General features: G+C 45.1%; 1 protein-coding gene across 3 annotated transcripts in view; it reads right to left on the reverse strand.

Annotated features, from left to right (window-relative positions):
* Window positions 1-15,570, reverse strand: part of man2a1 (mannosidase, alpha, class 2A, member 1) — a 340,299-nt gene that overhangs the window by 256,268 nt on the left and 68,461 nt on the right. For all 3 annotated transcript variants that reach the window (XM_070884021.1, XM_070884015.1, XM_070884009.1), the window contains exon 4: window positions 11,877-12,048. In XM_070884021.1, coding sequence (XP_070740122.1) covers window positions 11,877-12,048 — 172 coding nt within the window. The remainder of the gene's footprint in view (window positions 1-11,876; window positions 12,049-15,570) is intronic.

A 15,570-nucleotide genomic window follows, 5' to 3' on the forward strand; every position in this document is an offset into this window, starting at 1 on the left:
TGTATGAACCCCATTTTGATCTTTGGCCATTTACCCGCTGCTGCTGGCCGATCGTTTGCCCCACTATTGGCCTTGGTGTTCGACTCTGCACAGATCCTTAAAGCACTGGCATTCCTGAATGGCAGATCGTGCTCCAACTCCCATCATCCTCTATTGTATCCAGTCGATCAGCTATCTTGCTCGACACCCTGGCATCCCTCACAGCACTCCAATGAGTCCTTAAGGTTAGATTCTATACATAATTAATTTCCCCAATGCAATCTCTGGTTGTTAATTAATTTCCCAATGCAGACCCTGGTCTTTAATTTAAATTTTCCAACGGGAGTCTGCATCTTTAATTCTACTGATTTGTAAAGGCCCTTTTATTTCATTTTTATTTAATTAATTTTGTCAAGTTTCTCCCCAATTCATTTCTACGACCATTGGCAACTTTCCTTAATTATGTTTCAGTGCATTCTGTGCAATGATACTTTAAATTTATGAATCCTCCATCTTTATTAAAATAATTTCTCTGAGCTTCATTTTCAACTAACCTATCATCTTTCCACACATCCACCTCATCCTCTCTCCCTTTCCCCCACCCTCCGTCCTTAATGTACTGGTGTCACTAAGACCACTTCCTCTCAGCTCCAAGCTTAGTCCAACATTCTTTAACCCGTCACGCTCGCATCAAACTTTTCTTTGCCCTATTATACTTTACCTTACACATCCCTCCTTCTAAACCTGCTCTAAAGTCTACTTCACCCGATTGCAACCCGACTCTACCTTCCCCTTCCATAATACTTTTACCTTCTGCATTGTACTATTCTCGCCCCATTATCACATGGGAATAGGACTACTAATGGAGGATAAACAATACAGACAGGTTGTGCCAAATAGCCTGTTTTCACGTGGCAATCGTCATGTAACGCACAAGTTGTAATTATATAGCGCCTTTAACGTAGTAAAACATCCCAAGGCGAGTCACAAGAGCATTATCAAACCAAATTTGACACTGAGCCACATACTTGAACAAGTGACCAAAAGCTTGGTCAAAGAGGTAGGTTTTAAGGAGCATTTTAAATGAGGGAGAGGTAGAGCTGTGGAAAGGTTTAGCAAGTCCTTTTTTTAAAAAACTAATTTACCGATACAAAAGTGAAACCAATCAAAATGTGCCAAATACTATTGGAAAATCTTTCAGCCACCATCTTAAGAACATAATAAGAATTACAAGCAGGAGTAGGCCATACAGCCCCTCGAACCTTCTCTGCCATTTAATAAGACCATGGCTGATGTTTGACCTCAATCCCTTTCCTGCCTGATCCCCATATCCCTCGATTCCCCGAGAGTCCAAAAATATATCTATCTCAACCTTGAATATACTCAACGACTCAGCATCCACAGCATTTTGGGGTAGAGAATTCCAAAGATTCACAACCCTCTGAGTGAAGAAATTCCTTCCCAACTCAATCTTAAATGGCCGATCCCCTATCCTGAGACTATGCCTCCTAGTTCTAAACTCTCCAGCCAGGGAAAACAACCTCTCAGCATTCACAGTATGGAAGCGTGGACTGCTTTTCAAAGTGTCCACCATTTTAGCCTGCTGAACGATCCATCTTCTCAACTCCATGCTTAGCAACCGACGTTTCCATGTGTACACTGGCACCCAAAAGAGTAGCTATAGAACATTGAACAACTGATTCCCACGAGTCAGCATCCATGCTATTCAACGTTTACACCAGTGATCTTCCCGAAATAGAGTCCCGCAAGTTCATATATGCTGATGACGTTGCTTTGTCCATGAAAACATGAATCTGTCCATCACCGAAAAGACTCTAACCAATGATTTACAGAGGATGGGGGCCTACTTCCACCGATGGCGACTTCGGTCAAACCTGCAAAAGACCATCACCTTGACATTCCATCTCAACACCAATCAAGCAAACCAAGCTTTGAAAATCTCCTTTTGCGGCACAGAGGTAAACCATGCCAAAAAACCCTATTTAGGAGTCACACTTGATCGCACCCAGTCATACAGACCACAGCTCCAGAACCTTGGGAAGACACTAAAAAGTAGAGTCATCGGGATCCAGAAACTCGCTGGATCCACATGGGGAGCAGACACTCAAACTCTCTGTGTGGCAGCACTCATCCTGGTGTACTCTACAGCAGAGTACTGCTCTCTGGCATGACTATCAAGTCCGCATGTCAAATCCATTGATGTCCAGCTGAATTCTACTATGAAAATTATCACCGATACGCTTTTATCAACACCAACACCTCGATTGCCTATGCTTGCAAACATCGCACTATCACACCCACGCCGTGAATATGCAGTCTCCGGAGAATACAACCGCTACACCAGCAAAGACATGCTGATCCAGCCTGACTTGAACAATCTACAACCAACCCATCTCATATATAAAGGCCATTTTGGACCTTCACCGAAGCTCTTCAGCGATCACCCTCAGCCTTGATGACCGATGGCAGATTGCTTGGAAGAACTACGACATACAGAATGGATTCCTTACAGAGGACCCCAGAGTACAACCTGAAGGATCAAACCTTCCTCGCAAACAGTGGACCACCATCAACTGCCTCGGAACTGGTTATGGTCGATGCTGCCACCTTTTCCATAGATGGAAGATTAAAGCATCCCCATCATGTGACTGTGGAGCTCCTAATCAGATCCTGGAGCACAGCCCTCAGAGGAAATTTGCAGGCAGCCTACAAAATATCCACTCTGTCACACCGGAAGCTTTGGCCTGGATATCCAACTTAGATATTAACATTTGATTTACTTTCCTACTACCATACAAAAGAAGATGATGCATCTTTGCTCATCTTATGACCTGCCTGTGATTAAAGAAATAATTCTAGCATTATATGCATTCAATGAAACTTTTTCCAGTTGTGACAAAAGGTCATTGCCCTGAAAAGTTAACTCAGTTTCTCTCTCCACAGATGCTGCCTAACCTGCGGAGCAATTCCAGCATCTGCAGTATTTTGCTTTTAAGTACATAAGAACATAAAAATGAGTAGGCGTGGCCATATGGCCCATTGAGCCTGCTCTGCCATTCAATAAGATTGTGGCTGATCTTTGACTTCAACTCTACTTTCCTGCCCAATCTTCATATCCCTTGAATCCAAAGATCTATCTATCTCAGCGATTCAGCATCCAAACTATTTGGGGTAGAGAATTCCAAAGATTAGACATTTCTCTTCATCTCAGTCTTAAATGGCCGACCCCTTATCCTGAGACTATGCCCCCTAGTTCTAAATTGTCCAACCAGGGGAAACAATCTCCCAGCGACTAACCTGTCAATCCCCCTCAGAACTTCATATGTTTCAATGAGATCATTTCTCTTTCATCTAAACTCTATAGTTAATAGGCCCAATCTACTCAATCTCTCGCTATAGAGCAACCCTCTCATCTCAGGAATCAATCTAGTGAACCTTTGTTGCACTGTCTCGAAGGCAAGTATAACCTCAGATAAGGAGACCAAAACTGTGCATAGTACTCCAGGTGTGATCTCACCAAAGCCCTGTGCAGTTGTAGCAAGACTACCTTACGCTTGTACTCCAACCCCCTTGCAATAGAAAGGCCAACATTCCATCTGCCTTCTTAATTGCTCGCTGTACCTGTAAAATCCTTACACAATACCACAAATCCACACGAGGCACATTCTATGGACAAGGTCACTCCATGACCTGAACTTTTATTCACAGGAATAAGAAGTGATGACCCTGCGTGGGACCTCCCTTTATATACCTGGATGACCAGGTGAGGAGTGTCTCCCACAAGTTCACCCCCTGTGGTCAAGGTGTGCATTTCTTACATATATACAGTATTGCAGTGTTGTTACATAAAGGTTACAACATTTTATTGGAATCATAGGTTAAGTCTCTAAGGTGGTCTGCGCTCTCTCATGGAGCGCCGCAGTTGGGGCTCTGGTTGTTGAGCCTTGATATGCGTGTCTGTCACCTGTGGTGATTCCGGCCTGTCCGGGCTGACCGCAGGGACTGTGCATGCTGCTGAATGTTCTTGTTGCTCGTTCACTGGCGGTGGTGTGAATACCATCTCATGATCTTCCTCAGGTTCCTCAGTGTCCATGCTGAACCTTTTTTTTTTTACTTGGTCCAGATGCTTGCAGCATATCTGCCCATTGTTAAGTTTAACCACTATGACCCTATTCCCCGCTTTGTCTATTACAGTACCCTCAAGCCATTTGGGCCCCAAAGCGTGATTGAGAACAAATACGGGGTCATCAATTTCTATACATCTCCCCCTTGAATTTCGGTCATGGTACTCGTTTTGGGACTGGCGCTTGCCCTCAACAATGTCGGACAATGTCGGACAGGACTGGATGAATGAGGGAGAGCCGAGTTTTGAGTGTTCGTTTCATGAGTAGCTCCGCGGGCGGGACCCCTGTGAGCAAGTGCGATCGTGACCTATAGGCCAGCAGGAGGCGTGATAGGCGGCATTGAAGGGAGGGTCCTTGAATCTGGAGCATGCCTTGTTTTATGATTTGGACCGCACGTTCCGCCTGGCCATTGGAGGCCGGTTTGAACGGCGCTTTCATGACATGGTTAATGCCATTACCCGACATGAACTCCCAGAATTCGTTGCTTGTGAAACATGGGCCATTATCGCTAACAAGGATGTCCAGCAAGCCGTGGGTCGCAAACTCTCCACGATGGTGGATGTCGTGCACAAATTCAAAATGATGCACTCGATCCATTTCGGGTACGCATCAACCACAATGAGAAACATTTTTCCCCATGAATGGGCCCGCGTCGTCTCCGTGAATATGTGACCATGGCCTGGTGGGCCAGGGCCACGGGCTGAACTGGGGGCATTACCTAGCTGTGCACACGTCGTGCACCTATGAACAGAGTGTTCCAGGTCTGAATCAATTCCCGACCACCACACATGTGACCGGGCAATGGCCTTCATAAGCACGATGCCTGGGTGCTCGCTGTGGAGTTCCCTGATGAATGCTTCCCTGCCCCTCTGGGGCATGACTACTCGGCTGCCCCATAGTAGGCAGTTGGCTTGGATGGAGAGCTCATCCATCCGTCTGTGAAACAGTCTGACCTCCTCAGGGCATGCTCCGTGTGCGGGCACCCAATCCCCAGTCAGGACACATTTTTTATTAAAGGATAGGAGGGGATCTCTGTTGGTCCAGATTTTGATCTGGCGGGCTATGATGGGGGAGCCTGCGCTGTCAAAAGCATCGACAGCCATGACAATCTCAGCACTTTGCTCCGCTGCCCCCTCGGTGGTGGCCAGTGGAAGCCTGCTGAGAGTGTCAGCGCAATTTTTCGGTGCGGGGCTGGTGCCGGATGGTGTAGTCATACGCAGCGAGCGTGAGAGCCCATCGCTGTATGCGAGCTGACGCATTGGCATTGACGGCCTTGCTGTCTGACAGCTGGGATGTTAACGGCTTGTAGTCGTTTCTAATTTAAACCTCCTGCCAAAAAGGTACTGATGCATCTTTTTCACCCGATAGACACCTGCGAGTGCTTCCTTCTCAACCATCCCATATCCCCATTCAGCTTGAGCACGCGACCTGGAGGCATAAGCCACAGGTTGTAGTTGGCCCTCAGCGTTACCATGCTGCAACACGCACCCAACCCCATAGGACGATGCATCACATGTGAGAAATAATTTCTTACGAGGGTCGTACAGGGTCAGTAACTTATTTGAACAAAGTAGGCGCCCGATTGAAAGCCCGTTCCTGACAGTCCCCCCAAAACCAATCGCAACCCTTACGCAGGAGCACATGTAGCAGCTCCAACAATGTGCTTAAGTTCGGCAGAAAGTTCCCGAAATAGTTCAAGAGTCCCAGAAATGAACGCAACTCCGATGTGTTGCCGGGCCTGGGCGCTCGTTGAATCGCCTCCATTTTGGATTTGGTAGGCCAAATCCCGTCTGCAGCAACCCTCCTGCCCAGAAACTCAACCTCGGGAGCCAAAAAACACACACTTAGACTTCTTGAGTAGCAGGCCTACCCGGTCCAGTCGGCGTAGCACCTCCTCCAGGTTGTGGAGGCGTTCCTCGGTGTCACGACCGGTGATAAGGATGTCGTCCTGAAATACGATTGTTCCAGGAATGGATTTGAGCAGGCTTTCCATGTTTCTTTGAAAAATCGCGGCCGCTTACCAAATGCCAAACGGACACTGTTGCAAACAAACAGCCCCTTGTGCGTGGTGATGGCGGTCAGTAGTTTAGATTAGTCGGCCAGTTCTTGGGTCATGTAGGCTGAAGTGAGGTCCAACTTGGTGAACAGCTTGCCGCCTGCCAGTGTGGCAAAAAGGTCCTCCGCTCTCGGGCGCGGGTATTGGTCTAGTCGGGACACCTGGTTGATAGTGGCCTTGTAGTCACCACAGATCCTGACAGAGCCATCCGCTTTTAGGACGGGAATGATGGGGCTTGCCCAGTCGCTGAATTCAATGGGCGAGATGATACCCTCTCTCAGCAACAGGTCCAACTCGCTCTCAATTTTCTCCCGCATCACATACGGCACAGCTCTGGCTTTGTGGTGCACTGGTCTGGCGTCCGGGGGTTGCGTATCGCTACTTTAGTACCTTTGAACGTCCCGACACCAGGTTGAAATAGTGACTCAAATTGCTGTAGGACCTGTGAGCATGAACTTCGCTCCACAAATGACATGGCGTGCACATCCCCCCATTTCCAGATCATCTCAGCTAGCCAGCTCTTCCCCAACAGTGCGGGACCATTGCCCGGGACAATCCAGAGCGGCAGCCGGTTCACTGATCCATTGTGTGTGATCGGCAACATTGCACTGCCTAGCACTGGAATGATTTCTTTGGTGTACGTCCGTAATTGCGTCTCAATGCATTCTAGTTTGGGTCTGCTGGCTTTGAGTGGCCCCAGCTTTTCGAATTGTTGAACACTCATGAGTGACCGGCTGGCCCCCATGTCCAGCTCCATGCGTACAGGGATGCCGTTTAATAGGACTATCATCATCATAGGTGGCGTTTTGGTATATGAGCTGTGAATGTTTGCCACATGAACCCGCTGAACTTCAGCGTCCATTGATTTGCCCCATGCGTCATCCTGCCTCGCAGACCCCTCACCTGGTTCATCCGCCTCGTATATTAGCCTGGTTACAAGCTTTCTGCACATTCTGGCTAAATGGCCACTGAGGTTACAATTTCTGCAGACGAACTGTTGAAACCTGCAAGTCCTGGCAGCATGTCAGCCCCCACACCTCCAGCATGAACTGAGATTCCCATTGTTGTGAACAAAAGAGCTGTTACAAGGCATTCCTCGCTGATTGTCCCTTTGACTGCTCTTGAGCACCTTGTTAGTGGGTGTCAATGGCCCCATCCCAGGCCGCATTGTCCACTGGGGCGGGGGGGGGGGGGGGGGTAAATGACCGTTCAGCCTGTCATTGTCTCTGTTGGAAACTTACCCCTTGGGTCTATTGCTGCCTGGGGTGTGTCGAACTGCCCTTGCCTGCCTGAGGGGCTCTGTGTCGCGTTTATGATATTGACTCCCTGATCCATCGCCACGTTGGAGGCAGAATTGCGCGCGTATATTATCTTGGTTTCCTCCTCCCCCGCCATAAAATTCTGAGCCATCAACGCCGCCGCTTCCAAGGTCAAGTCCTTGGTCTCAATTAGCTTTCTGAAATCCCAGCATGACTGATGCCCTCAATAAAGAAATCCCTTAGCATCTCCCCCCTGCAGGAGTCTGTGAACTTAGAGACTGGCCAAGCTCCGGAGGTCCGCAACGAAATCCGGTATGCTCGGTCCTTCCCGACGTCTGTGTATAGAATCTGTGTCGGGCCTTGTGTACGCTGCTCGCCGGTTCGAGGTGCTCACTGATTAGTTTGCTGAGCTCTTCAAAGGTTTTGTCCGCCAGCTTCTCGGGTGCTAGCAGATCTTTCATCAGTGTGTAAGTCTTAGGTCCACAGCTGGTCGGCAGATGAGCCCTTCGCTTGTCGGCTGCTGCGTCTCCCAGCCAGTCCTTCGTGACAAAACTCTGCTGGAGCCTCTCAATGAAATCCTCCCAGTCCTCACCAACACAGTACCGTTCATCTGTGCTGCCAGTGGCCATTCTCGTGGGTCGTTGATTCCCGTTTCTCATCGCCAATGTAAAGTCCTTACACAATACCACAAATCCACACGAGGCACATTCTGCAGACAAGGTCACTCCATGACCTGAACCTTTATTCACAGGACCAAGTAGTGATGACTCTGCGTGGGACCTCCCTTTATATACCTGGATGACCAGGTGAGGAGTGTCTCCCACAAGTTCACCCCTGTGGTCAAGGTGTGCATTTCTTACGTATATACAGAATTGCAGTGTTGTTACATAAAGGTTACATACATGACAGTACCTGTATGCTAACTCTGTATTTCCTGTAAGAGGACATGCAAATCTCTCTGAACACCAATATTTAATAATTTCTCACCATTTAAAAAATATTCTGTTTTTCTATTCTTCCTACCAAAGTGAATAACCTCATATTTCCCCACATTATAATCCATCTGCCACCTTACTGCCCACTCACATAACCTGTCTATATTCCTTTGCAGCCTCTTTGTGTTCTCCTTACAGCTTACTTTCCAACCTAGCTTTGCATCATCAGCTAACTTGGATTGGAGTGACTGTTACCAACGACCAGAAGCTGCGCAGAAGTATACTGTGCATTAATCTGGAACCGGAGGTTTGTGTGTTTTTTTCCAAGGAGCTCGCTCCATCCTGGCATTTTTTTCTTCAGAGCCCGTTCCCTCCTGGCATTTTTACCTCAGAGTCCGTGCTCTCCCATCATTTTTTTTTTTAAAAGGAGCCCGTTCCCTCCTGACATTAATTTTTTTTTAAAAACAAACTCGTTCCCGTAACGAACCTGAAGCATGGATGCACAGGACACTTCCGGTTCGTTGGCAACAGTCATGTCCAACTTGGATACATTCCACTCGGTCGCTTCAACCAAGTCATTTAGATTGTAAATAGCTGAGGCCCCAGCACTGATCCTTGTGGCACCCGACGAGTTACAGCTTGCCAAACTGAAAATTACCCATTTATCCCTACTCTCTGGTTTCTGTCCATTAGCCAATCCTCTATCCTTGCTAATATATTACCCCCCAAGCCGATGAGTCCTCATCTTGCGTAACAAACTTTTATGTGGCACCTTATCGCATGCCTTTTGGATATACTATATCCACTCGTTCCCCTTTATGTGTCCAGCTGGTTACATCCTCAAAAAACTAATAGATTTGCCAAACACAACTTCCCTTTCATAAAACATGGTGACTCTTGCCTAATCATATGATGATTTTCAAAGTGCCCTATTACCACTTCCTTAATAATGGATTCCAGCATTTTTCTCAACTACTGATGTCAGGCTAGCTGGCCGATAGTGCCCTGTTTTCTCTCCCTCCTTTCTTGAATAGCGGTGCTACATTTGCTACCTTCCAATCCGCTGAAACCGTTCTAGAATCTAGGGAATTTTGGAAGATCACAACCAATGCATCCACCGTCTCTACAGGCATTTCTTTAGAACCCTAGGATTTAGGCCAGCAGGTCCAGGGGATTTTTCAGCTATTAGTCCCATTAGTTTCACAAGTACCTATTGTCTACCGATCTTAATTACTTTAAGTTCCTCACTCTCATTAACCCCTTGGTTCCCCACTATTTTTAGTATGTTTTTGTGTCTTCTACTGTGAAGAGAGGTACAAAATATTTGTTTAAAGTTTCTGCCATTTCATAATTCCCCATTATAATTTCTTCTGTCTCAGCTGCTGAGGGACCAATGCTTACTTTTGCTACTCTCTTCCTTTTTACATACTTGTAGAAGCTCATACAATCTGTTTTTTATTTTTTGTTAGTTTAGTCTCATTCTACCTTCTCCCTTTTTAACAAATTTTTGGTCATCCTTTGCTGGTTTCTAAAGTTCTCCTAATCCTCAGGCTTTGCAACATTATAAGCCTCTTTTAATTTAATACTATTGTTAATTTCTTTAGTTAGCCACGGATGTATCACTTTTCCCCTGGAGTTTTTAAATTCTCAATGGAATGTATATTAGTTGAGAATTTTGAAATATGTCTTTAAATGTTTGCCACTGCTTATCTACCATCATATCTTTTAATCTAATTTCCCAATCTACCTTCGCCACACCACCCTTCATACCTATGTAATTGCCATTATTTAAGTAGAAAAGACTCTCTATTCGAACTTACGTATTTCACTCTCAAACTCAATGTGAAATTCTATCATATTATGATCACTCTTCCCCATTTACTCATCATCATCATCAGAGGCAGTCCCTCGAAATCGAGGAAGACTTGCTTCCACTCTAAAAGTGAGTTCTCAGGTGACTGAACAGTCCAATACGGGAATTACAGTCTCTGTCACAGGAGGGACAGACAGTCGTTGGAGGAAAGGGTAGGTGGGGCGTCAGGTTTGCCGCACGCTCCTTCCGCTGCCTGCGCTTGTTTTCTGCATGCTCGCGGCGACGAGACTCGAGGTGCTCAGCAGCCTCCCGGATATTCTTCCTCCACTTTGGCCAGAGACTCCCAGGTGTTGGTGGGGATGCCGCACCTAATCAAGGAGGCTCTGGGAGTGTCCCCGAAACGGATCATTTACTATGAGATTATTAATTAACCCTGTCTCATTATACAATACAATAGCTAAAATAGCCTGTTCCCTGGGTGGTTCCACGGCGTATTGTTCTAGGAAACTGTCTTGAATGAATTCCATGAACTCGTCCTCCAGACTACCCTTGCCAATTTGATTTGCCCAGTCTATAAGAAGATTAAAATCCCCCAGGATTATTGCAATAGCTTTTTACAAGTTCCGATTATTTCTTCATTAGTACTCTGTCCAACGTTATAGCTACTGTTAGGGGTCGATAAACTTCTCTTACCAGTGTTTTCTGCCCCTTGTTATTTCTTATTTCTTATCTCCACCCATACCATTTCTACTTCCTGATCTTCCGAGCCAAGATCCCAAGATCCTTTCTCGCTACTGTCCTTATATTATCCTTTATCATCAGGGCTACCGCCTCCATCTGTCAATTTTTTCAAAATGTCAAATACCCTGGAATATTTAGTTCCCAACCTTGGTCATCGTGCAACCATATCTCTGTACTAGCTATATCAAACTAATTTATCTCTATTTCTGCCTCAACTTCATCTATCTTGTTATGAATGCTTCGTGCATTCAGGTAAAGAAAATGTAATTTTCACCTTTTAACCATTATTCCCTGCTTTCATCTTATTCGCTGATGCACGATTACCATTAAACTCTGTCCCATGCTGTCACACTCTGCTTATCTTTACCCAAATCAGTACATTGCCTTAACTTTTCTCTTTAGATTTATAAATTGGAATGGAACTGGAAGTGATTGTTTAGTCTTTGCGAGCCCATGTAATAAAATAACACATCATCATCCAACTAACCTTGAATAAGACCAGCGAAATTCCACTGGTGCTTTTAAAATTATAACTTGACATTTATTCAGCCAGCACTATACACAGGTGCTATACAACACACCCTGTCAGCACATAACTGCTATTAGTTGTAAATTGCCTGATAACTCTCCTGCAAGACCCTCGACTGTCATTAGAGCAGGTGGACTGTTGGACTCTGATCTTATCAGCCCACACGGTCCAAAATCTGAACAATCTGTTGTTTACAAAGTTAGAGTACTTAGCAGTAAAGTTGTAAAATATCAATATTATTTCAGCAGCTAACTAGAATAGTTATCACGAGCCAATATGACATAAAAGCATTTGCACTTTTCAACTACATTTACCCTGGGGTAACTGACCTGCCAACGCTTAGAATCTCCTAAAATTGTACATCAATTATTTGGGTTTAGCCATATTATAGCTGATAGTGTTTTTGTTAAACTGCAAACCTTTTGATAGCATCTTTCTTCTGGCTATCTATGGTGCACCACCACTTCGAAAAGAATGAAATCTCTGACCAAATAAATTTCCTGCGAACATCTTCTTGCAGCTTCACCACCATGTTGTTCAAGATATGCTGAGTCTGATCTCTGTAGTAATCGTCAAATGTTTTCAGCCAACCTGGCAACAATAACAACATGAATATCTTAAAATGTCATTAATTTCAACTCAATATCCTTCCATGGTTCTGCATCTCTACCAATATACTTAGGGCCCGAAATTGATTGTCCGATCACTGGCTGCCGCTGAGTTTTCTCAGCAATTTCCCCGTTTTTTTCGGCGCTCTCCCCTGTGGGAAATTGGTGAGGCTCTCACGCTGGCGGTTTGGAAGGACTGCTTGGGAGCGTCTGCTGGTGTGCGCCGGCGAACACCACCAAAAAAAAGTCCTCCCGCCCAAGGTTCATTCGGGCGTTCCTCCACTCCTGCAGGAGAAAAGACCACCGCGTGGAAGCAGGTCTTATCTGGACCTGCAAGAAAAGGTAAATGAGATGTTTTCTTTACTTCTTTTGCAGCGATTTTGTGTGAAAGGGTCCTCTGAAGGTTTTGTGATGTTTTGCTTTTTATTTTTTGAAATTTTTTTTTTTGTGCGTTCCCCCCTCCAGTCCCGGCGTAACTTTCTCCAGGATTGCATTTGCCGCCCAGAATCTCACCTACCACCCACTACCACCCATTTTTGCCGCCGGCGCTTTTTTCCTCCTTTTTTGACCAAATGTCTGCCCAAAGTAACGTCAGGATCTTTGCGGTCTTTTCGACGGTAAATAGCGAAACTTGTCTTCGATCAATTTCGGGCACTTAATATTTTATAAGCTTTACTGATAGGTTCACACAACAAAGTAGTTAGTTAGCGTCTCGAGTTGCATATGAGGCGTTCCATTTCTTCCACTCTGTCTGCCCAGAGCAGGTTATTTGATTCCAATTCCTTGTATCCGGCAGATCATAGTTTTCCAATTTATATTTACGTCTGTATAGGCTCATCCCGGGAGTTGTAAATTTTAAACCCTTCACCCCCCACCCCCTTCTCGGGTCTCTTGGTTGTTTCTGTAACAAAAGACATGTTCACCCTACCTGAAAAAACTGGTGGAGCGCCTTTATTCTGGCTCCTACTGTTGATCTGTCTAACCCTACTAGGAATCGACTGCCAGCAAGGTTTTCCAGGTCATAGGAGCGCACAACCCTTTATACTATGTCAAGGTGCAGTCCCTAGGGAGCGCACAAAGTAGTGGGCATCCTTAAATAAACATATCTCAAAATTACTGGGCATTGTTTATTTAAATCTTTCTCAGGCCCACTCCTTATCTCCTTGTTTATTATGTTGGTGCACTTCCCATCTCACCTCTGATCTGGAGACACTGACTATAGTTCTCACTTTTACCTCTGCCTTGCTCCTTCCTCACCGTCTCTATCTCAAAGTTGGCTTTCCATAAACATCTATAACAGATACAAAGGCCTCAATATTAACCCTCCCAACCCCCCTCCCCCCCAGCCAGGCAGGTGAGGTTAATATTTCATCTAACGTCACCCCACATGTACTAGATCATGCATCATCGCCACCAAGCACACTTTCCCCTCTCCTCATTTTCCAGAGGGGTTGTTCCTAATGTAACACCCTGTTCACTCTTTCAAGATGTTGCTCCCAATTGCTCCATCTCGGACACAATTCCCATCTAATTTTAGTAGATGCATTACATGTCAACTTGTTTCTTCCGTATGAATATCTGGAATCAAAACACTCTTTCTATATGAGGCAGCAATTTACATACACTTCCTCTAAGCTAATAATTTGTATTTGTTGCTCATAGAAAGAAAGACTTGCATTTATTTTGCACCTTTCACAACCTCAAGATGTCCCAAAGCACTTTACAGTCAATGAAGCACTTTTGAAGTGTAAGCACTGCTGTAATGTAGGAAACGCAGCAGCCAATTTGCGCACAGCAAGGTCCCACAAACAGCAATGTGTTGATGACCTTAAAACCTTAAATTGGTGCCCTCTCATTATCGACCCTTCAGCCACTGGAAAGAGTTTCTCCTTACTTACTCTATCTAAACCGTTGATTTTAAACACTCTATCAAATCTCCTCTTTGCCTTCTCTGCTCCAAGGAGAATCCCAGCTTCTCCAGACTGTTTGCAATGGCTGAAGGGTCGATGATGAGAGGGCACTGAATTGAAGTGGTTGACAAAAGACAGAAGCAACAGGAAAAAAAACTTTTTATGCAACAAGTGGTTAGGATTTGGAATGCATGACCTAATGGGGTAGTGGATACAGATTAAATAGTAGTTTTCAATGGAGAATTGGATAAATACTTGAAGGAGAAAACAATTGCAGTGATATGGGGAGAGGGGGGAGTGGGACTAGCTGGATTGCTCTTTGAAAGAGCCGGCACAGGCTTGATAGGATTTATGGCCTCCTTTTATCCTGTACTGTTCTATAATTTTATCCACGTAACTGTAATCCCTCATCCCTGAAACCATTCTCCTAAATTTCTTCTGTACCCTCTCCAAAGCTTTCCCGTCTTCCCTAAAGTGTGGTCCCTGGAATTGAACACAATACTCCAGCTGGGGCCGAACTAGTGTTTTGTATAAATTTAGCTAAACTTCCTGGCTTTTATGCTCTATGCCTCTATTTATAAAGTTGAGGAGCCCATATGCTTTTTTAACTGCTTTGTTAACCTGTCCTGGCACCTTCAGAGTTGTGCACAAACACCCCCAGGTCTCTCTGTTTTTGCAATGACTGCTTTATTAAACATTTCTATTCTATCTACCCAAAAATAGAATACCCAAATCTCGCCATTTCCACTCTTCTTCTTGATTCCTGACCTGACTGGTCCTTTCTGCCTTCCGAATTACAACATGGAACCAGGTCATTTGGCTCAACCAGTCCATGTAAGTGGTTACCCTCCATGCAAGCAAATAGTCCTAATCACATTTACCTACCTTGTTTCCATATCCCTTCAACTTTTTTCCTACATCCACCTAAGAATTCTCATCTTGAATGCAAACCAAGTTTTTGCCCCAACTACCAACTCTGGAAGTGAATTCCAGAACCTCACAAATTTCTGTGTAAAGAGGTTTTTTGTGTCCTCTGTTATAAATCTCATATTTAATCTTGGATCTATGACTCCTCATTCTTGACCCCTTAACTACTGGAAACAGTCGGCTTCTATCTACCTTGTCTCATCCTTTCATAATTTTAAATACTATTATATCTGCCTGTAATCAGCATTGTTCTAATAAGAAAATCCCAAATTTTTCAAGTTTCTCTTCATATTTGTATTTTTTTCTCTATCCATTCATGGTATGTGGCCAGCATTTATTGGCCATCCTTAATTGTCCTTGAATCGCTGCAGTCCGTCTGGTGAAGGTACTCCCACAGTGCATTAGGGAGGGAGTTCCAGGATTTTGAACCAGTGATGATGAAGAAACGGCAATATATTTCCAAGTCAGAGTGGAGCAGAACTTGCAGGTGATTATGTTCCCATGTGCCAGCTGCCTATGTCCCTCTAAGTGGTGGAGATTGCAGGTTTGGGAAGTGCTATCGAAGAAGCCTTGGCGATTTGCTGCAGTGCATCATGTGGATGGTACACACTGCAGCCACAGCGTGCCAGTAGTGAAGGGATTGAATATTTAAGGTGGTGGATAGGATG

The sequence above is a fragment of the Pristiophorus japonicus genome, chromosome 1 (genome assembly GCF_044704955.1).
Source record: "Pristiophorus japonicus isolate sPriJap1 chromosome 1, sPriJap1.hap1, whole genome shotgun sequence".
Taxonomy (NCBI): domain Eukaryota; kingdom Metazoa; phylum Chordata; class Chondrichthyes; family Pristiophoridae; genus Pristiophorus; species Pristiophorus japonicus.